This window comes from Cyclopterus lumpus, chromosome 16 (genome assembly GCF_009769545.1).
Source record: "Cyclopterus lumpus isolate fCycLum1 chromosome 16, fCycLum1.pri, whole genome shotgun sequence".
NCBI classification, from domain to species: Eukaryota; Metazoa; Chordata; class Actinopteri; order Perciformes; family Cyclopteridae; genus Cyclopterus; species Cyclopterus lumpus.
Window position 1 is genome coordinate 14,604,869 of NC_046981.1, and position 21,415 is coordinate 14,626,283.

At 39.7% G+C, this 21,415-nt stretch overlaps 3 protein-coding genes across 9 annotated transcripts; all 3 read left to right on the forward strand.

The window, feature by feature from the left end:
• Window positions 1-1,724: 1,724 nt before the first annotated feature.
• csf3r (colony stimulating factor 3 receptor (granulocyte)) lies at window positions 1,725-14,104 on the forward strand. 7 transcript variants are annotated; one of them, XM_034553124.1, is made up of 17 exons: window positions 1,725-1,842; window positions 7,538-7,639; window positions 8,109-8,183; window positions 8,357-8,653; window positions 8,856-8,988; window positions 9,121-9,287; window positions 9,630-9,799; window positions 10,257-10,407; window positions 10,682-10,764; window positions 10,884-11,091; window positions 11,199-11,387; window positions 11,566-11,667; window positions 11,941-12,087; window positions 12,169-12,309; window positions 12,419-12,515; window positions 12,605-12,683; window positions 13,270-14,104. In XM_034553124.1, the coding sequence occupies exons 3-17, from the start codon at window positions 8,120-8,122 to the stop codon at window positions 13,747-13,749; spliced, it is 2,508 nt and encodes an 835-aa protein (XP_034409015.1). In that variant the 5' UTR covers window positions 1,725-1,842; window positions 7,538-7,639; window positions 8,109-8,119; the 3' UTR covers window positions 13,750-14,104. The 7 variants fall into 7 exon arrangements, with proteins under 7 accessions (XP_034409015.1, XP_034409013.1, XP_034409017.1 ...); XM_034553122.1 differs by lacking the exon at window positions 1,725-1,842 and adding an exon at window positions 5,499-5,667; XM_034553126.1 differs by lacking the exon at window positions 1,725-1,842 and adding an exon at window positions 5,499-5,667 and having other exon boundaries at window positions 8,360-8,653.
• A 921-nt stretch (window positions 14,105-15,025) lies between these two features.
• Window positions 15,026-18,318, forward strand: mrps15 (mitochondrial ribosomal protein S15). Its single transcript, XM_034554405.1, has 8 exons — window positions 15,026-15,351; window positions 16,323-16,391; window positions 16,474-16,549; window positions 16,683-16,731; window positions 16,857-16,941; window positions 17,039-17,097; window positions 17,591-17,782; window positions 18,043-18,318. The coding sequence occupies exons 1-8, from the start codon at window positions 15,228-15,230 to the stop codon at window positions 18,148-18,150; spliced, it is 762 nt and encodes a 253-aa protein (XP_034410296.1). The 5' UTR covers window positions 15,026-15,227; the 3' UTR covers window positions 18,151-18,318.
• A 679-nt stretch (window positions 18,319-18,997) lies between these two features.
• Window positions 18,998-21,095, forward strand: LOC117745274 (cornifelin-like). Its single transcript, XM_034553496.1, has 4 exons — window positions 18,998-19,317; window positions 19,967-20,116; window positions 20,231-20,367; window positions 20,580-21,095. The coding sequence occupies exons 2-4, from the start codon at window positions 20,005-20,007 to the stop codon at window positions 20,676-20,678; spliced, it is 348 nt and encodes a 115-aa protein (XP_034409387.1). The 5' UTR covers window positions 18,998-19,317; window positions 19,967-20,004; the 3' UTR covers window positions 20,679-21,095.
• The last annotated feature ends 320 nt before the right edge of the window (window positions 21,096-21,415 follow it).

Consider the following 21,415-nt stretch of genomic DNA (forward strand, 5'->3'; position numbering starts at 1 on the left):
AGAAAGAGAATCTGCTATGAGCACCGGTCCAAAGGAACCGTGACAGGAAATGAGTGACAGAACATTGTAAAGCAATCAAACCGTTTATGGGGAGCAGCAAGGAAGGCAGGGAAGAGTGACCACACATCATACTAGATGTCAGGTTGGGCAGATGAAGAGGACGTTCAGCAGCTGGCTTGAATCCCACCTCGAGACCACACACTTGGTAATGCCAGGCTGTATTCAGAACCTAGAAGCAGAGTATTGCATGAATAATGTTGATCTCACACACTAAATAAATGGAGGAATAGTAACCCTTCCAGCGGGTCCTCACAGGCACCGGTTGCTACACGCACACGTTTCCCATGACATCTGCAGTTGTTCGCCTCCTTACCCCTCGATCAATGACTTAATGACCCATGTACGGTTTAAAAATGGACGGTGAAAGGCAGCAAGTAGGAGAACCTGCTGTGTATAAACATGTGGCTTGAAGCAACCCGAGATGCACCTGCATTTTCTTTCAGCGTTTATCGCCAGCAGCTCCCTGGGTTAATGTCACAACATGCTAGAAGATGGAAGGTGTATTAGCATAAAGTGGCATAAGCCTGACGTCTCTTTAGATCACAACCTCTCCCTGTCAGTTTACGGTAAAGTTATTTAGTTGAACTTTTATATAGAGAGAGATGGTTGACAACACAAATCTCACGGAGAACAGTTAGCCTGGAAAACAGCATTCCTTCACATGAAAGAGGGAGTGACGGTTTATATTAGTGTCGGTTTAGTTGGAGAAAAACCAGAAGAGCTACATTGATGTGCACATTTATACCTGTAGTGTAATTTTTAAATGCATGCCACACAATAGTGTAACTGTGATGTGTACTAAGAGTTACTTTATAGTTATTTGTGATGTTGTAGTTAGTTTGTGCTTTATATTGTTGTTACTTCCTCCCGTAAATCACTTCAAACTCCAATTTTGTCCACCTGTAGGACAAGATATAGAAAATGTTGTTGCTTACAGTAAGATTCATGTTTGCTTAATTAAAAAATGTTTATGGCACTGCTTATTCCTTCACAACCCTGGAGGCAAATAAATCAATGAAAGTCTACCAAATAGTTACGGTTAGCAGCTTTACTCTGCACATCTATGCGCTAAAATATAACAAATAACTGGGATGGTATTCTTATTACACGACCAACCTTCTCATAAGCCATGATTTCTGTTTGTACATATTATGAACAACTTCAACCACTTTTTTACGGTTTATTTCTGTTTGACAAAAGGCATCCAAGGGCTCAAGCCTAACATAACCCTGACTACCTGCTCTGTGAGGTGGAGCAGTGCTTTTGTCACTTTCAACATAAATAGTAGCCTTTGTGCTTTGACAAATCTCAATGGTTTTTTTCTAAATATTTCCGCTTATTTTGAGATTCAACTACACATCTGTAAAGTTTCCTGGCCGCAGTTTTCCAACGGTCACTGTCCCAGCTGGTGATGGATGACCTTTAGCAACAAAAAAAAGTTATGAATCACTCATGTGTCAGTGTCAGACATCCCTCTCAGTGTGTCACATATGGAATACCTCACAACGTTTCACACTTGCTTAACTTCCTCTGCCTCACCAAACAAATCTCACCACAGTTGCTCAACGCTCAACCACATCCTCAGTGCACACTCGGCCTAACGCACACCTCCTATTAAAGCAACCTTCACTGTCTCCCTTTACACAATCCCAGCCAGTGGTGGTTAATAAGAACGTGTATTTTTTTCCTGTGTGAGTTTAGTGTTCTGTGTGTTTCCTCCTGGTGTTCCTTTGCTCTCTTCTTGTGGCTCCCACTATATCCTGCCAGCACAACTGGCCTGTGGTAAGGCGGAAATCGATAGTCAATTCCATTTTGCAGCCAGTGTGTGACAGGTACTAGATAGGAGTGGATTGGGTGCATGTAAGGAGCAGGAGCGTGAGTCGGTGCTTGACTTACCCCCTTTCCTCTCTCTCTCTCTCTCTCTCTCTCTCTCTGTCAGCATCTCACTGTCTCGCTCGACCAAGTACAACAACTCAGGTGTATGTAGACACATTATGTGTCATCTAGCATTCGTTTAATATCTATATATACACTATATATAATATGTACATTGAATATACTCTCTCTCCCCAAACTCATCTGAGAGTGCACTGATCTTTCCTTATTCAAATTGCAAATCAAAACCCACCTGTTCAGAACTGCTTTTAATGTGTGATTGTTTGTTTTTGTTTTTGTTTTCTTATCAGGTTCCGAGCGACTCAGAAAGTCCCTATTTATTTGTTTAATTTGTTTTACCTGTATTTTAGCTATGCTTATTTATTTATTTTTAGCTTTTAGGATGTTTTAATTATGTGAAGTGTCTTTGAGTATTATGAAAAGCGCTATATAAATTAAATGCATTATTATTATTATTATTATTATTATTATTATTATATACACAAATGATTGTGATTATAATCAGAATCCGTCTTATGTGATCGTTTGTACAAATGCATATGGTGGGACCCGTCATTCAGCACATATGCAAACAGAATCCGTACACGTGTGATTATAACAGCGCTGATGGAACATGCACCTTCCACACTGCCACTGCTCATGAAGGACATATGGTCGCTCCATCTGGGGGATTTGATTATGTGGGCAGCGAGTACAGAACACATCTGAGCCTTCGCTGCAGAATACGCACAGTTTCAGAAGTCTGTATGAATTCAGTTAGTCAGTCGGTCCACTGCTTCGGGCCAGGCTGGATGATCTCTATTGCCATGGTGATCCCTGACTTCTCCTCTGGCGCCACCAGGAGGTTGATAGCTTGGTTCACTTTTTAGTGGAATATCACGACTACAAAAGCAAGTTAGCTTGCACCATGAACACTGTTAGACTCCTTTTCGGGGTGCCCAAGCACACATAAATCTCATTTTAGCACCTCACAAAATAATGAATATTAATAGATATTTGGCCCTTTATTATTTTCTGAAATGATTTTCAGTCCTCAACATTAGATTTTGGGAGCAAACAATTACAGGTTCAAAGGGCTTCATCATGTCATTGGTGCATTACTCTGCCAGTAAATACAATGACTATGGATCTCATTAAATTGCGACTTTATTATCAAAATAAAAAAAAAAATTTAAAAAAAAATATATATCATTTATCAAACTTTCTGCACATTCAAAAAAAATAGCGCGACATTTGTTTTGAATGTGCAGAAAGTTTTAAACATAAGCAGACATCTTACTGTAACACATTTATGCTATTAAAGTCCACAGGTTTATAAATATAATTCAAATTAATGAATGTCTCATTGATGTGATTAGATGCCATATGGACTTTTGAAGAGAATAATTCCTCAAACAAATGACACAAAAGAGGAGAGAAGAGTAAATCGTGCTTACGCTTGTGTCTGCAGAGATAACATTATATAAGAGAAGTTGGAGAATAAATCTTTGAAAGAAATACAGAATGCCGGAGAGCATTATTAGAAGATTATATTTTTATATTTTAAATTCTCGCTTGAATTTTGTGTTAAGCTTAACGGCAAAAAAGACATTTCCAATCATCATATAAACATTTAACAACACTGAAGAAATAAATAATTTCAATGGATTGATGGACATTAGGCCCCATTTTACAGGCTGCTGTTGTTGTGTTACATGTTGTTATGATGGCCCAATCTTCCCAACAAGGGGCACGCACCTAATAACGAAGCTAAACACTCAAATATTGTTGCAATTACAGCTGAGAAGCAGGTATTGAGTATTTAATAACACATCAATATCTCTGACTCATAGTTGGAGATTAAAGGGTTAATTTGAGAACACTTTCAGAACTCAAATAATGTGTAATTTGCTTTACTCTTAAACCTCGGGTGCCGTATATTGATTTTAATTTATGGGGTTGAGTGTAGTAGTAGTATGGCATTATTTAAGCAGAAAGCACCGGAGATAAGCTTCCAATGATAGCCAATGTCGTAATTACAGCAGTTGTGATTATAGTTAACTACTGTAATTCTCAATATAATAGTCGATAGATATCAGAGGATATTCCCAGTCGTGTCTCCTTTGGGTTCGTCACATCTCTAATGTGAATGAGAATCTAAAGAGATAGCATTATTGAGTACAGTACAAGAACCCTAATCAAACCTAGCGAAGCTCCATCAGCTCAACTTAGCTTCCAGGCCCTCAGCTAATTTTACTGCTCACTGAAACGTAGCATGTAATACCCAGTAGATGGAGAGCGCTTTGTTCATTACTGTCGATTAGGAAAAAAGATCAAGCAAAATATGTCAACGCATGATAACCAGTTAATGTGTTTTTAATTAGTGCCTGCTTTTCTTTTCTCCTGTTGATTCCTATTCACAACCCTTCACTGTGTGCATTTAATTCCTCCTCCAGCGCCTCTTGATTAACAGTTAGCTTCCATTATGTTTTTGAGAGCGCCAGAGTGACCGAGCAGGATGCAGCCATGAGATTACAAGTTGAGTGGGCGAGCTCACTGGCTCGTGCACCATTTTAAATGAGGTCTCAGTGAATCATTTTACAATTTAATAAGCTAATAAACCTGATATGGCAAGTAGTTTGAAGTGCCCTTGGGGGGTCAAGGCGCAGTTTACAATCCCATTTGAGAAGCGTGTTCTATTACCATGCTGACAAATGCTTGGACAGGCCCACAGAGGGAGATGACTGTGTTTTGATACAGCAGATCTGCTACTTCAAAGGCCACGCGCAGCACAGAGAGGTCAGTCGGAACCGGACGACTTCATTCCTCAAGACGGCTCCCTGGAGTCTTATCACGGGGTGTGTGATAGCCGCCATAATAACACCTGGTGGGGAAAGAGACCATCAAGTAGAGTTAAAATACCTCCGTCCTCATACAAGCAAAGGCCAGACACCTTTCCTGTTCAGAGATCACATTCAATTGCTTCACATTGAGTTGTAATGACTGTTATTCCACCAGCAATCACAAATGCAATATATAATATCTGATTAAATAAATCAATATCACTTGTGTCCCAGATTCGATTAATTTTATTTATCTATCTATCAATAGCTGCAATCGTCGGCCATGTGAAATGCACGTTATAGCATGAAAACGTTATTTTCAAGTTTAACACGTTTTTGGTCTGAGCTAAAGAGTAATTTGAGACTAGATTGTTTTGTAAACATGAAAACAAATTTAAAACAGGATTCAGGACAATTTAAACACTGGATGTACTTGTACTTCTGACTAATTTGCTTTTTGTTTTTTTGTCTGTTACTTCTCTCTTTTATGTGAAATTCCTTTTTTGTTGTTTTTCACTGTTTTTCTGTCTGGTATTTGTGCATTTATGTGTGAAACCTTCATGCCGCCGTCAGGATTTGAGATCTCAATGGGATTATCCTGGAAAATACAACATAAATTAACTCTTCTGTCCCGACAACACCCCAGCTTTAAACAGCCTACTCTCCCCCCCCCCTCCCCCCCTTCAAAACACCATTAGTCATCTTCCTGGAAGATAGTGAAGTTTCACAAATTCAAAACAAGGATGTTGCTGCTGCTGCTTCAGCCGCTGCTTGGTGAACACACACATGTCCTCCAGTCTGAGCTGCTCTGAGCCGTGCTGTTTCATCTAGTGCTATCAGGGCTGATGAGAGCCTCTCGTCTTTCTGGGCCTGCTGCAGCTGCTGTGTGGTGAGTGGCAAGCCTCTCTGATGGCTCTCCTTTATCTTCACATCAAGCCATTTGCCGCTGCTTTCATTTGACACTTGTGCCAGATTGCAAAGGGAAACTTCATGGAACTTGTTCCTGAGTGACACAGGTTCAGGCTGGTCTATTTTTTATGAACCGCTCAACTTAATTTCATTAACAACGTGTTCTTAATCTGCTTAATTTTTGTTTTTGCTTGCTCTGTATTCTAGTTTTTTTTTTTAACAAACTTCTTCAGATATTACGGATTTAGAGAGGAATTATATATATATATATATATATATATATATATATATATATAATATAATATAAGACGAGGACTTCCAAGTAAAGAAACTTATTAAAACGCTATGTTACTAAAGAATTTTAAGATTTAAAAGATTTTTTTTTTTTTTCTTTATTTTTATAGAAACAATTATTTTCTGTATTTGGTCAGCTGTTTCGTGATTGTGGCATTCTTCCAAATGGCCACAGTGTTGCTGTGAAATGAACATTAGCATGTTAAGTTAAGGAAAACACATTTATGTTCTGACCATCCATTAAAAAAGGGGAAGTGAAACCGATTGCATTCCTCCTTTTTAGCTTCTTGGACTTTTACATCTGCTGACACAAAAGCTCCCCCTGTCTTGGAGGAACTGTTCTATGATGTATAGGTGTCTAAATGCATAAACAATAACGTGTACCAACGCCCTCTTTTAAAGCACAATACTTAGTGTGAGAAATATCATAAAAAACAGGAAATAGTGGCAAGTTTGTCATTGCACATGTGTCAAGGATATTGCCAAATCCTGATTGTGGGCGTTTTGTAACCCCCAACACTAACGGGAAAGGAAACATATGTTGGCTACAGCGAAATGAACCCCTACACCCAGTGGCATGACTCTATGTGACACAAACGTGAATCCAGATAACGTTTTCATCAATAAATTAGGAACAAAATACACCAACACACCTAAAATATCACATTTTAGTTTATGCTGTCCCGTATTAAATTGTGATTGTTGACAAAATACACTCCAGATTTAATGTCCCGGCTATTTTCTCCCTCTCTCTCCCTCTCTTTATCTCGACCGCCTTTTGTCAGAGCCAAAGGCAATTACCTATGAGTAGTAAGCAGAAATTCAAAAAAGGAAAATATATGCCTTTATGCACACGGCTGATAAGGAACAGGGAAAAATTCCATTTATTTCATGTAAAATTTTCATACTTATTGGAAATTTTCCAATAAGTATGTTATTGGGATGTCGTATGATACAGATTGTAAAGCCCTCTGAGGCAAATTTGTAATTTGTGATATTGGACTATACAAAATAAACTAAATTGAATTATTGTGCACTGAGGGAGGCGATCTGACTGTGAGTTTGAGTGATAGTTACAAATTATTAAAGCAATACTTTATCGGCTAAATTGACAGTCTAAACGTTTCTGCCCGAAGGTAGAGAGTTTTAATGGAAATCTAATGACAAATCATCTCAATAAGTTCCTTTGGCCTTTGAAGTACAAGTTTAATTGAACTTTTTTCTTCATACCTCGCTGAAACAATTCGAGATCCTCATGTTTTCATCTGTGAAATACATTATGAAATGTCTAAAAACCACATGTCTGTACGTGTGGTTTCTCGTGGGGATAGCTCTTTGCATGTGAAAAACCATTTGTGAGTGTGATATTACATGTGAAATCTTTCACAACTCAAAACAGCTGGATGTTAGTTTCACCGTGGATTCGGTGTGACAAGTAAATTAACACGTGCCTTTATTTTATCAGGGAACATTTTTGTTAGCTTTCTATGATTGATATAAACAGTGAAACTAATTGTTTCCAGACGAATGACTGCTTTGTCGTTCCTCCAACACAGATGCAGAAATGCTGTGACGGCATGTCTGCTCCTCGTCGGTGTTGCTTTGTGAGTCAGCTCGCAGAGTTCAGTTGAATTTTAACGTTTTGTGGTTGTGTAATGGTGAGCTTTTAAAAAACACTCTCAAAATGTATTTTGACTTCTTAACACCTGCACTTTTAAGGTGAGGTCCCACCTAATTCTTGAATTTAAGAACCAGCTTGTTGACTTACTATCAGAGTTAATTTGTGGAGAATTGCTCCCATCTGCTTGGCTTACAGGCAATCTTCAGCTATTGAGCGCATTCCCAACACGGCTGTTTACAACTAAGTCTTTCTGTGTGCTTGGAGGAGTTTTATCCCTCTAATAAAATGGTGTAAAAGGAGCGAGTTATTTATTCTGCTTACGGAGCATTTACATTTCATTTTGTAACAGCTGGAATGTCACATCATTTTGGTAATCATTTTACACAAATGTGGACTCAAGCTGTCATAAATGTGGATTTTTATATTCACGAGTGTGTCAAATATTGTGTTAGGACATGAAAGTCTGTAATTGAGGAATGATGCATTTAAATTGAACTGCCCAACAGGTTTTATTGCCATGATATCCACATCGATGTCAGTGATTGTCGTGCTGGTGGCGCTTGTGAATGGAGCGAGAAATGGTGAGTTTTTGCTCTCAAAATGAAGAAGCAAATCTAAATGGAAATACCTAACCAGCCGTTACAGAGACGATAGTTTGGACACCTTTCTTTCCTGACTCTTAGATTCTTCCAAACTGAATATAAAACTGTGCATTCTTTTCAACATCTAAATTCATTTTCATTCTCATTGCTAGAAGATGATATACAGCCGTGTGCAAAGATCCAGACTTCCAGCTCAGTGGTGCATTTAGGGTCACCTGTCACCGCCTCCTGTGTCATCAGAGAAGACTGCCCTCTGGTCATTGGGCGAGCTGTTCATATACTGTGGCGCCTTGGCGATCGTTTCCTCCCCAGCAGCCCCGTGGCCAATGAGAGCGGCCGGGTTTCTGAGGTTGTTATACCGAGCTTCAATCACACCAGGGAGTTCCTCACCTGCTGTGTCCGGACCTCTACTTATCAAGTACTAGAAGGAGTGGAGATCAGAGCTGGATGTGAGAACCATTTAAACTTCTAAATGAAATAATCATTACAGCGTGTTCAAGTTCCACTGGTGGAAACCAGAAGAAAAAGTGAATACTTGGTTAAAATGTGTTTTGAGAACACATTAATTAACTTAAAGGTATTGTGTAACTTGTATCTGCCCAAAACCTAAAGTAACAACTTCATAACATGCACCTTATTTCTCCTCTATAGATCCACCAGAAGCACCACAGAACCTCAGCTGTCAGACAAACCTCACCACCCCGAACACCCTGACCTGCAGCTGGGACCCTGGGCAGCAGGAAACCCTCCTGGACACAGAGTACACCCTCCACACCGAGATACGGTAATATTTTTGCCCACGAATGCCATCAACCAGGAATAGACTTACCAGAAAGAAAACACCATTTAGTGTCAGGAATGTTTAGTGTCGATCACAAAATATGTCTGAGTTTCCCAAATTATAATTTCCTTTCAGGGATTCAAACGAGAACCACACTTATGAGCTGCTCCCAGGAGTCCACCGTTACACCATCCCTCGCTATGGCTTTGTCCTCTTCTCAGATGTGAAGATATATGTGAAGGCAGTGAATGAACTTGGAGAAGCAACATCAGCACCGATCATTTTGGAACCTGTCAGTTCAGGTGAGAAATATAGAAGATATGCATGGACTGAAACAATATTTGATTGTTTCTATTGCCGGGGTGTCCTACTACAGATTTTGCAGTAAGTGGAATATGTCTATTTTATTCAGATGGTTAGAAGAGGCTTTAGGATTCTGGAAATACCTCTTAAGTGTTGTTAAAGGACCCTCTGGATCTCACAAAAAATGTTGTTGTTGTGAAAAGCTGATGCCTTGCTCTGTGACAGATAAATACATCTAATGTGAACTTGTTCTGCACACGTTAGGAAAAGTAAAATAATTGTGAGGAAAAACAAATGACATCTTAATCACAGCTTTTGCTTTGTTCTCTGTTTTGTCACAGCTAAGTTTGACCCACCAACGATTCTGAAGATTCAAGCTGTGCCGAAACGGTATGGCTGCCTCAAGCTGAGCTGGAGCTTATCTCAGCAGCAGGTCTGGATGCGTAACCTTCAGCTAAACCTAGAAGTCCGACTTACGACTGCTGACAGCAGCCAACGGAGGGAACAACCAGTGAGTCAAATTCATTCCAGTGTCAAGATAAACTTCACTTTAACTTTTGACATGGGCTTTGAGTTCATAATGTGCTTGCCTGGAGTCATATTGACTCAAACCCATAATATCATCCAGGCAGGACTCCCTCTATCTAGACATTTCTCAGGCTAACATTTCCCGTATACAACAAATAGCTGCTGCCCTGTTGTTAACAAAGTGCAAGAAGCAAGACCACGTCACCTTTATCCTTGCATCCTTCCCTGGGTTTATCTTTATTTATTTCCATGCACATATGTGTCCCAATGGTTGTATAGAAGCGTATGTATATCTATATACTATATATATATATATATATATATATATATATATATATATATATATATATATATATATATATATATATATATATATATATATACATGTCTTTGTGAAGTGCTACATAAATGAAATAAACTTAAACTCAAACACACAACAGATCCTGGTGAACCGGGTTAGACCAACCAGATCCGTGGACCGGTGTCGTCTCCTCCATGGGACTCAGTATCTCGCCCAGATTAGAGTCAGATACCAGCAGAGCCCCTGGAGTGAATGGAGCAGCAGCCAGTCTGGAGTCACCTTGGAGAGTGGTAGGGCTCAGATCAATTCACAGGGACACAATCAGTCCCTCTAACATGTTCCAATCTATGGCCTTTTCTTCCATTTCCTGCTCTTTTCAATATATGCTAATGCATCTCCCATTGCTTTGCTCTATAGCACAGGCTGAATTGATGTATTGAGTTCTGCCACACACTCAGGCAGTGAATCCATAGTCCACAGCCACCTGTCTTATAGAAGAAAGTTTTGGAGAGAAGTTCAGGCTTCTGACTAACCACTAAGCTGACAGCCGTCTCTTTTTTCCAGCTCCCACTGGACGCCTAGACTCTTGGATGAGGGTATCAGGGGATCACATGAACAAACAACACAACATACTCTTATTTTGGAAGGTACGCACATCCCATGTTGCTCGACACCTGTCACAGGCTGATGTATTTTCTGTTACAGCTCTTGTTGAGTGTGTGTGTGTGTAGACTGCCTTCAAAATGCCCTCTCAATTTTCTTTCAGCCATCAAAACAATTCCGCGCCAACGGCCAGAATGTGTCATACATTGTCTCTGTGAAAAAGCAGCCAGGTGAAGATGGAAAGGTGTGCTCTACAATGGGGAATTACTGTACTTTCCAGCTTCCCGGAGGAGCAAAGAAGGTGTACCTGAGTGCTGTCAATGCAGCAGGGAAATCCTCCCCCACTGAAGTGCGGATTTACCTACCTAAAGGTAGAATTGACCACCTTAAACATGCTTAAACTGGTTTAGAAAGTGTCTCAAATATGATAGTGTCGTTCATTTTGCCAGAAGGTGTATGATTTGTTTTGTGTCTGTAGCTCGTGCAGTGATATCAGACGTCACAGTCATTCCTCAGGATGACAGATCCCTGCTGGTCCAGTGGAGAAGCCTTCTGTCTTCCAGTCTCACTGGTTTTGTGGTGGAATGGAGTCCTTTGTTACAAACGGACCTCTTTTTCACCCAGTTTGAATTAACTGCCAGGAACCAGACACTCCTTGTTATAACAGGTATGTTTTATAGTATGTGTACACCCATTGATCCATGTCCCTCCTACTTTGCTCAACTTTGTATTTGACTTTCCTAATCTAGTGTTTATCCTTTATTTGTCCTGTGCACACCCTGCGTGTACACTGTTAGGAGCTTACGGCCACTGATACACTCTAACCTCTTCACTTTCATCAATAGACAGCTTTGAGCCCTACAAGCCCTATGGGATCTCTGTGTATCCAAGGTTTAAGGATGGGATAGGTCTTCCTCAGACTGTTAATGCCTACTCGAGACAAAAGGGTAAGTCACCAAAGACACAAAGAGGATCACACAGAGAGCAGGCGGGGATGTGAGAGTTGGGCTGCATCAACTTTGAAGAAGTGAGAAAAGAGGTTGCCACATGATTTAACAAAAACAGTGCAATCTATTAGAAACAGCTAATCCATGATGTAATAATGCCCTCTTGTGGATAGAAATGACTTCTTTTTTTTTTGCTGGCCTGAAGGTTTTTTAATCATGAGCATAATCGCTGTACAGCTGTAATAATGACTCACAATGTTTGTTTTTTTTAAGCTCCATCCATGGTTCCAAAAATACAAATTAAAAAGATCGGGAAGTCACATGTTGAGTTTACCTGGGATGAAATACCCTTAAACCAAAGGAACGGAATCATCCAGAACTACAAAGTCTTCTACTGTGATACAAAGGGACCCATCAGCGGTAGGTTAAATACCTAATCTAACTCTCCTCAAACAAGTTCTTATTTACTTGATGCCATCTGACGTCTGACACTTGTTTCAGTTGTGAATGCTGACCTGGAAAAGAGGAGAGTGGTCCTGAGAGACCTCAACACTGTGTCTCTGTATGAAGCTTTCATGATGGTCAGCACGTTTGGTGGGAGCCTGAACGGGTCAACAATTCATTTCGAAATTGATTCCTTCGGTTCGTATTATTTTTTGGCAGTGGCTTTCTAGAGGCCTGACAGAGAGATTAAGAGTGTGTATTCCCACAGCAGAAATTTCATCCAGAGTGTCTGTTTCTGTCCTCTCAGATACAGTTGCTGTTGTTGCAATTGTACCTGTGTCTGTCATTGGACTGTTTTTTATGGTTATCTTCATAGCCATGACTTCGTTCTCCAACAACAAAAGGTGAGATCCATGCTACGCTGACTTACGCTGACTTACGCCATGAAGCTGTGGTGTCATTTATTCTAAAAACATTCTTCTTTCTTTCGCAGACTGAAGGGGCATTTTTGGCCAGCTGTTCCAGATCCGGCTAATAGCAGCATCAAGAGATGGACATCAGAATCAACCCAGGTACAGAAAATAACTTCAAGAAATCTATATTTTATATTAACAATAAATCAATTAATTTGTGCAATGTTAATGGAATTGCTCGAAATGATGAACCCACAGATAATTATCACCAACTCGCAGGTTTTACAAGCCGCACATTTTGTCAGTGCTCTCCTTAACCCAATAACCAGCTGCAGCGTGCAGCTGTTTTGGGGCTAAAAGGCTATATTGGCAAATAGCTGGTGAACCTATTGGAGCATTTAGCAGCTAAAGAGACGGATACTTCCCTGAGGAGTTGGAGACCAGAACAAAGCTAAAAGGAGAGGGAATATTGGACTCACCAGGTGGCTAACAATACAACTCCAAATGAATTATAACATTGCTCTACGTGTGCAGAAGGTGTAAACAAGTAAACTGTTTGCCAACACGTTCACCATAACTTTATATTTCAGTGCATCATTTAAAGCTTGTTCAAAAGTACCCATCCTCGCAAAAAAACAGACAAATTCTCCTTTAAGTAAGATATATTTATGTACAGTATGTATATATTTAAGTGATATACAGTTCTTGTCAAAATACAGGCATTATTTATTTTTTCTTTTTGCAGGGTTCCCATCTTTCCTTGGACAATGAGGAGCCCAATCCAATGTACCTATCCCACCTGAGCTTCCTGGACGACCCTGTGAAACTAAGTAAAGAGGACGATGACCCGTGGTTAAGTGCAGAGGACACCAGTGACCTGGGAGAGTCCATTTGTGGTTCACCATTCATCCCTGGCTACTCTGGTTCCAACAGTGACTCTGTTCCTTACGTTACTGTGACCTTCTCTGGTCCATGCAGCAGCCCTACACCTAAAGACCCGCATGTCTACCTGCGGTCTGAGTCCACACAGCCCCTCTTGGAGACTGAAGAGTCCTTCAGTCCAAAGTGCTACCATAATATTGCAAGTGTTGGGATGCAGAGTGAGCAACGTTTTTTTGGGCCTTCCCATGATTCTGTACCTGAAAGAGTGGCGGATCCAGGCATTCTGTGCGATGACTTTCCTTTTCTTCGAGCATTATCCTTGAGGCATACTGAAATTGACTAGAAGTACTTTGCTGATTATAAGAGTAGCTGCTTTACAAGATGATCATGTAGTTCTGAGTTTGTAATGAGCCAATTGTGATACGTTGATTCAGCACATAGCTGTAAATGCATAGAAGATTTAATGCTAAAATCACTTTGCTGTATAATGATTAAGATGTCCATACTTTGTTCGTACCACACTTTGTAGATATGTCACTTCTTAAACAGATACACGTTTTTTATCGTAGAAACATTTGATGTTGTTGGGATGATTTTGTTGTGGGGGTTTTATATCATCAAAATTAATTTTTTAGGCTTAGTGTGCAGTTAAAATAATTTCTTTGAATAAAATAATGTAACTGTATGAAGACAAAAAAGGGTTCTCCTGTTTACTGATCATTCATCACAATACCTCTTACCGTGTATGCCAACAAAAGTTGTTCCCTAGAGCTGATGGATATGATTTTAAATGGAAGCAGAGTCATTTCCAGTAATAACTGACAGTCAGTTGTTCTCACACAACAAAACAGCCTGGGGTGTTGGCTAATGTTTAGATATTTTTATTTAAATAGGTCCTCCTTAAACATTACTGCCGTGAAAACCAATTGGAATATTTTTGAATAAACATAAACACAATAATAATGACATGCTGTTTTGCAAGAGATTATCTCTATTATATATTAACTTTGATGTAAATGGGACACATTATTTGGGGTAAAATGAGACTCCAAATTCTATGACTATTTATTCACTCCAACCTTTCAGTGAAACCTAAACTGTTTACATGTAGTTGTGTAGGTTGGATGTAATGTATATTAAACTAAAACGTGATAAACATGCATTGGATAAAAAAATAGGGATTCACATATAAGATGTGTTAAACAATTCCTATTCCGCTTTTCATTTGATTTGATTTAGCTCCTCTCTCCTCCTTGCAATTTGCTATTTTATGTTTATCAATAATTTAACACATGAGCTACAAATGTATTTTGTATATAGTAATCTATATGTCCATACTAAATCAAATTATTGCTATAATTGTCAAATCATTACTATTATATATTGTGTTGTGTGTATATATATATTCATCGATATTGGCTGTTTTTATACTATATTTATACTACTATAGGCCTACTATATTTCTCTTGTACTAAAAAGTCCCTCGCAATTTGAGACACTCTTCTTAAAAACCTAGAATGATTTAGTTATGAAGCAACCTTTCCTTAATGCTAAAAGAAAGCAGAAGTGGAACAACGACTCCATGACTCGGTTAACGTGTGTTTTTCATGACAGAAACCGTCATAAATGTCCCCTCGTTTGTCCAATCGATATGTTCTGGGATTGTTAGCTTAGCCTAGGAAGGATTGTACCCACTCCTCACTCAGCTAGTCTGGTCTAGTCAAAATGGCGAGCCTCGTCTAGGGGTCGAGTGTGATAAACGGTCACATTTTCATTCTTTTAGCAGGGTTTATTGGGGCCTGGTGAGCTTTCCTCACGACCATGTTCACAAACATTGCTCTGCGAGCAGTTCTCAAGTCGTCAGTCGGTGTGTTGCGGGAAGGCGTCGCTGTGAAACCCCGGACATGCAGCTCGGCGTTTTTAACGGGACCGAGAGGCGGCTGCGGTAAGTGCACGCGACAGCTGGCTAGCTCAGTGCACCTGGTTGTTCACCTGCCTGTCAATACCTTTATCAGTGAAGTGGGTCACAGACAGCGGAAGCGTTAGGAAATAAGAGCAGCAACAATAACAACAACAACAACCGTGTGGGTAACCAACTACGCCATCGTCGATAAGTTGTATCGTTATTTATATCACAGTTACATCAGTGAGCGCCTCTAACAACGAGCTGAAGTGGACGAAAACGCGTATTAATGATGTCTGGAATTATTTTTCAGTTTGAACGTAAAATAAATAAACCCCGAAATGTAACAACAAACACAACCAACGGTGTTGAGAATTCACATTAAATTAAAATGCATTGACACGTATAATAACATCACTGCGCTGCTTGAAATCCTTGAAGTATTTATTTATATATATATATATATATATATATATATATATATATATATATATATATATATATATATATATATATATATATATATATATATATATATGTGGCATCAATCGAATGTCTCGCATGCAGCAATGGAGGCGACATGCTAGGCGTGCTAAGTGGCATGTTGGAAACCATAAATATAAATAGCCTATTTATTTGCCTGTATTTCTTCCCTATCTAATACTCATTGGAAATAGATGGCAGTCAGTTTCATGACAGATTTAGAGAAATGTTGACACACAAAGCAGCTTTGGGAAGGTCACAGCATGCATTTGTATTGAAACTGAGCCACAGATTCTTTATTCAGTAGTAACTTTAGCATTATGGGAAGTTTCCGCACAGTTCAGTCTGCTTTGGCTGGAAACCAGTGATCCTCTCCTGAGTTTGTTGCTTGTCTTGCAACGTTGGATCACATTGCAGGTTTTGTTTCAGCTGTTCCTCTTCTGGGCTCTAATAAGCTACGATGTCTCCGTCTAAGTTGTTTTACTTTTACGTTAACGTCACTCCCTCCATCAATCCCTCTCTCTCCTCAGCTGCAGGCAGCTTTGCTGTTCCACCACCAGTGAGACATTATGCTCGGGTTGCAAAGAAAACAAAGACAGGTATGAGACTGTTGTCACCGCACCGGGTTTTGAACGTTTTGAAATGCTCGCGATTCATCCAAACCTTTTTTTTATTTTGCAGGCCCCGTGAGCCAGCTCAGTGATCTTACTCCTACGATGCTGAAGATGGACTATGCAGCTGTGCCCCTCGCTCAAACGTAAACACGCATTCATACTGTACATGAACTCTGATTCAAAATATATTGTATATTCATAATCAATCTGCATTCATATGTTTATTATTATTATTATTATATTTCTTCTAACACAAGAGTATTTTTCTGTTGATAGGACAGATGATGTTGTCAAAAGACTCTTGTCTCTGGAGTTGGCGAGTCATGTGAGTTCTTGTGTTCCCGCAGATCATATTTGACTTTACTGCTTTCTCAAGTTTGACTGTCGATGGCATGTCATTTATTAAAAAAACTAGACTCGTAAACATGTTGTCTGTGTTCACGTCTTCAGAGCGAAAAGCTGAAGCTGAAAAAGGAACAGTTGGTTGTGAAAGTCCAGAGGGACGAGAATGACCGCAGCTCGGTGGAAGTCAGGGGTGAGTTGCGTTCTTTCAGTGTTGTAGATATTGTTCTCAACTCAAGTACGTAAGTCAGTTTTTTTTCAGTATATTTATCCAGTTTCTCTTTCCTCAGTGGCTATTTTGACTGCAAGAATCAGAAACTATCAGGAGCATTTGCAAAAACACCACAAGGTGAGTGAAGGACCAACAAGCTGCAGCAGTTAAGCACTTTTCTCCCCCGACGGCTCCACAGAAAGGCTCGTTCTGTAAACGTTTTTTTTTATAAAGCTCTTGGATGACGTATCATACACCGCTTTACTCACACCACTCGACCGCTCGCGTATGAATGCGTCTTTTCACATTTCCTCTGTGCCTTGCTCTGGTTTGAGGCATGCGTGTGCTACAGGATATCCTGTGTACTCCCCCACATGAAATAAGAACATGCTTAGCACGGTCATGGTTGGAAATTTCCACATTACATCATACATCAAACATTGTTGTTAAAAAGTTGACACAGATTGTAGAGGTTGTAACTTTTTCTCTGCTGCTTTTGTAATTAAGAATCTCCTCATCAGCGGATGAGTGTTTAGACTGAGCTTCTATTGGCGTTCCCATGTCCCCCAATATCAGCCGGTTTGAGTCACATCTGTAATTGTCATTCTTTTTACGTGCTATTTGATTCCAGGACAAAGCTAACAAGAGGCGGATGCTCATGGCCATTGACCGACGGAAAAAGCTTTTGAAAAACCTCCGGCTGGTTAACTATGATGCCTTTGAGAAAGTATGCGAGCAGCTGGGCATCACCTACACTTTCCCTCCAGAGTACTACAGACGGGCCACACGCCGCTGGCTGGCCAAGAAGGCCTTCTGCATTAAGGTAGCACACAGATGACCCCATTGTTCTGTTCACAGCTATATGTTCTACCTTTTGATCCAAACGTGTTTCTATTTTGTCAATTGATTCACATCTAAAGAGCTTAAACACTTAACGAGTGTCATCCCACACGGGGAAACAATAGTGCATGTTGTGTCTGAGAGCTTTACTCAACTCTGTGTGTACACTCAGTTAACTGACTAACATGTGGAAGGTGTTTTGTGCCTCCGCTGACACTTAATCATATATGTGTCTCTGCTCAGGTCTTCAAGGAAGTGCAGAAGCAGAAAGAAGAGCAGAGGCTGATGAAGCAAAGTCTAGCCTCCTCAGACACCGAGGCAGCCAAGACGAAAGCCGCTGAGACCCAATAAAAGACAACGTGCTGTATATTACCATACTTACTTGTGTTCAAATCTTTACATCAACACCTTCAGATATGTGGCATGTGGATAAATAGCTCACTTTTTCATGTGTTACCATCATACAATGTTGTTTTATTTTGCTTCCATGGTGGAAATAAAATATCCCAGAAAGTTGAATTCAAGTTTTCTTTGTAAATGTTTCTGTGATGAATTATAAGACTGTCAGTTAGAGGGGTTTGGGGATTTAATTAGATGTATTTGCACAAAACAAATAAGGTTTCCACTGAACTTAAGTAAAGTATAGAACTCAAATAACCAGATTTTTGAGGAAAACAGGCTTTCTTCTATTTTCCATTCTTTGCAAATTCCCATTGCTTCATCATGTATTAACCTAACACATCACTGAGATATGTTACCAACAAGTGATTGCATAATATGAAATGATATGCAATTGAAATAGTTGTACTAGTCTGTTTCCATACTGGTTCGGCCTATTTCTGCAGGCATTGTGCAGAATTATAGTTCACATTATACCAACAACCTGCATTATCTTCAAGAGCATCGGCTGAACTAGCCATAACACAAAATTGCTTAAATAACGAAGATATTTCAGAAGCTTAAATGTAACATTTTGGTTGACTGCCATAGAAGTGTTAACAAAACTTCATTATTATTATTTTTGCAATGTGTCTCTTATTTCGTCCAAATCCATTTGAACATTTTACTCAGGCGCTTTAGTCAATCAGAACCTTTTTGTAGCTGCAGGAAGTTGTGTAGTGGTTCAAGTCTTGCGTAAACCATCCCTTCTTTTTGCTATGGTGACATAGAATATGATTGACACCGTATGACAACAGAGACATGATGCATTTGTGGTTGCCGTGTGACAGTATTGACTGAACTGAGCTGATCTAACGTGAGATTAGAAACCCGTTTCATTCGAAGGCTTCACCTATAAACGTACATGTTCGTGAGATTACACCCTCAAAAAGGAGGATTTACTGCTGCTGTGCTTTTGAGGCCGAGTTTGTCAGTGAAGGATCCAAGATCGTTGTCATCCTCAGAAACAGCAGTTAGTCTGCACACCAGTATTTCACAGCTTGACTTCGTCACAGCTTCCTGTGTGGTGTGCATCTTGTCAGTTTGAGCAAGAGGACTTCACACCGACAGACTCTTCTGGTAAGTGACACCGTTAAGTTTCCTCTCACAGTAGATTCACTTAAGAATTCACGTATTATTTAGTTCAACTGTGGCTAATAAACCACGTTTATGTTGGGTTGTACTCCACAACAAATTTGGTACACATGTTTAAACTTTAAGTATTTCAAGTTGGAAACTCAACCAAAATCTAAATCTGTTCTGAGCATCATTAGTCGCTGAGCTGTTGAGAAGGATTTTCCAGTACAAGTATGCTTCTAATAGGAACCCATGGGAAATATGTATCAATGTATTAGTTAATCAGTAAATCACAAGAGCTCTCAAAACCCCAAAACTGTAATGTCTCGTTCTGTGTTAAGGAAGAAGTCCATGAAATATGTATTTCTTGCATTGCGGGGTGATCCATGAATGCTGATTGAGCTGTAGCATATGTATAATACTTGCTCTGTCTTTTTATTCTGGAAAGCACTAGAATATATTTACTTGTACCTTTCACTTTTTTCATTTTTTTCTAAACTCAAATTGTGATATAACCTTACTCTGGCAATAAATCTTGCATGTAAAGAAACATGTAAAAAGCAATTGTGGCACATGGAAAGCTTGATTGATGTCATTTCTCCAGCAGCGTGTTGCCCTGTTCCAGTGCTAACAGCTGAATGTGTTCTCACAGGCTTCAAAACCAAGAATCAGATCCAGTAATAGAAAGTAATGTCGAACCCAGTGGTCACCAATCAACCAGGCGCAGGCAGCTATGGGACCAACGTCCAAACAGGAGAGTGGAGCACAGGCCTGTGCTCCTGCTTCACCGACTTGTTTGTCTGTGAGTACCAAGTCAAAATGCTGACATTTGACATTTTCGTTTTTTGACACACTCTCATGGGTTTTTTTTTTCTTTCAAAAAATTCCCAATAAAACACACTCTTTGGTCGTGCAGGTGCTCTCGGTTGCATCTGCCCAGTTGCCTTGAGCTGCTACACAGCAAATAAGTATGGAGAAAACTGCTGCTTGGGTTGTGTGCCAGGAGGCACGGCCGCCCTGAGGACCCATATGAGACTGACCTATGGTATTCAAGTAAGTGACTCATATATGTATCGCAACTCTCTAGAAGACCCTTGCTTGCGTTTTGGGTGGTGCTTCGGTTCTCATGTTTTCAATAACATGTGAAAGACAGATTTCAAATACAGAGGGAATGTTGGGTGTTCCCTGCAGTTGAGAAAGTACATTTCCTCATAGAGGGCTGGCTTTCCCAGTTTTGATTTTGTTGCAATTTTTTTTAACCTCAGGGAACAATAACCAATGATGCCTTGATGACCTTTTTCTGCGGGATTTGCGAGGTGTGCAGGATGGCTCGAGAAATCCACATCAGGAACGGAGAAATGTAATCATGAGAAGACATAAACGATTCTAGCCCACAATATACAGTATTTTCATTTTGGTGATGATGTGGAAATAGTTTGTTTATTCTTGGGTGGCCTGGCTTTCATGTGCACTGCAAATAAGGAATAATGAACAATGCGTTCAAGTTTATCAATTGTAATATTTCAGCTGTAGCTTGATGTGTATCTGTCTAACTCTGCGACAAAGTGCTCGTACTGATCTGCATTACTGTAAAGAAACTACATTGTTCAATCACTCACAACATGATTAATTACATTTAAGCATGGGCCATTTTGTACAACCCTGTCAATAAAGAAATATTTTCTGACTTATTTTGGTGAATATAAACCATTTCTTAAAACAGTGCTTCCCAAAGTGTGTGGCATGTGACCCCTTTTCAAATAAAGAGTGCACTTGGGACACTCTGTTGCAGATCTTTTTTTTTAGGCTTATGAGTAAAAGGTATTCGGTATTTCACAAAAACAATATTAAATCAGAAAGATATGCATCATTTTCTTCAACAGTATCTTTTGACATTTGCTGTAACATGGATGGTTTATTCGGACATGATGAAATCATAATCATCTTATATACAGTATTTGTTTGTGTCCGACTTGATCCCGACTTGCTCTGACATCATGCGCACAATCTGCCAGGCGCTGCTGCTGCTTTCCACTGACTGCAAGACCCAGTGCATGATGGGAAACGTCTTTCTGACCCTCTTTCTTACTCCAATAATGAT

What these genes read in the sequence shown, in the direction of transcription:
- csf3r (XM_034553124.1), top strand. Translation starts at nt 8,120, where the DNA reads ATGATATCCACATCGATGTCAGTGATTGTCGTGCTGGTGGCGCTTGTG. An exon ending in TGTGAATGGAGCGAGAAATG is followed by an intron (nt 8,184 to 8,356) that starts GTGAGTTTTTGC and finishes TCTCATTGCTAG; the next exon opens with AAGATGATATACAGCCGTGT. An exon ending in TCGTTCTCCAACAACAAAAG is followed by an intron (nt 12,516 to 12,604) that starts GTGAGATCCATG and finishes TTTCTTTCGCAG; the next exon opens with ACTGAAGGGGCATTTTTGGC.
- mrps15 (XM_034554405.1), top strand. Translation starts at nt 15,228, where the DNA reads ATGTTCACAAACATTGCTCTGCGAGCAGTTCTCAAGTCGTCAGTCGGT. An exon ending in GGGACCGAGAGGCGGCTGCG is followed by an intron (nt 15,352 to 16,322) that starts GTAAGTGCACGC and finishes CTCTCTCCTCAG; the next exon opens with CTGCAGGCAGCTTTGCTGTT. An exon ending in CTCTGGAGTTGGCGAGTCAT is followed by an intron (nt 16,732 to 16,856) that starts GTGAGTTCTTGT and finishes TCACGTCTTCAG; the next exon opens with AGCGAAAAGCTGAAGCTGAA.
- LOC117745274 (XM_034553496.1), top strand. Translation starts at nt 20,005, where the DNA reads ATGTCGAACCCAGTGGTCACCAATCAACCAGGCGCAGGCAGCTATGGG. An exon ending in CTTCACCGACTTGTTTGTCT is followed by an intron (nt 20,117 to 20,230) that starts GTGAGTACCAAG and finishes TTGGTCGTGCAG; the next exon opens with GTGCTCTCGGTTGCATCTGC. An exon ending in GACTGACCTATGGTATTCAA is followed by an intron (nt 20,368 to 20,579) that starts GTAAGTGACTCA and finishes TTTTAACCTCAG; the next exon opens with GGAACAATAACCAATGATGC.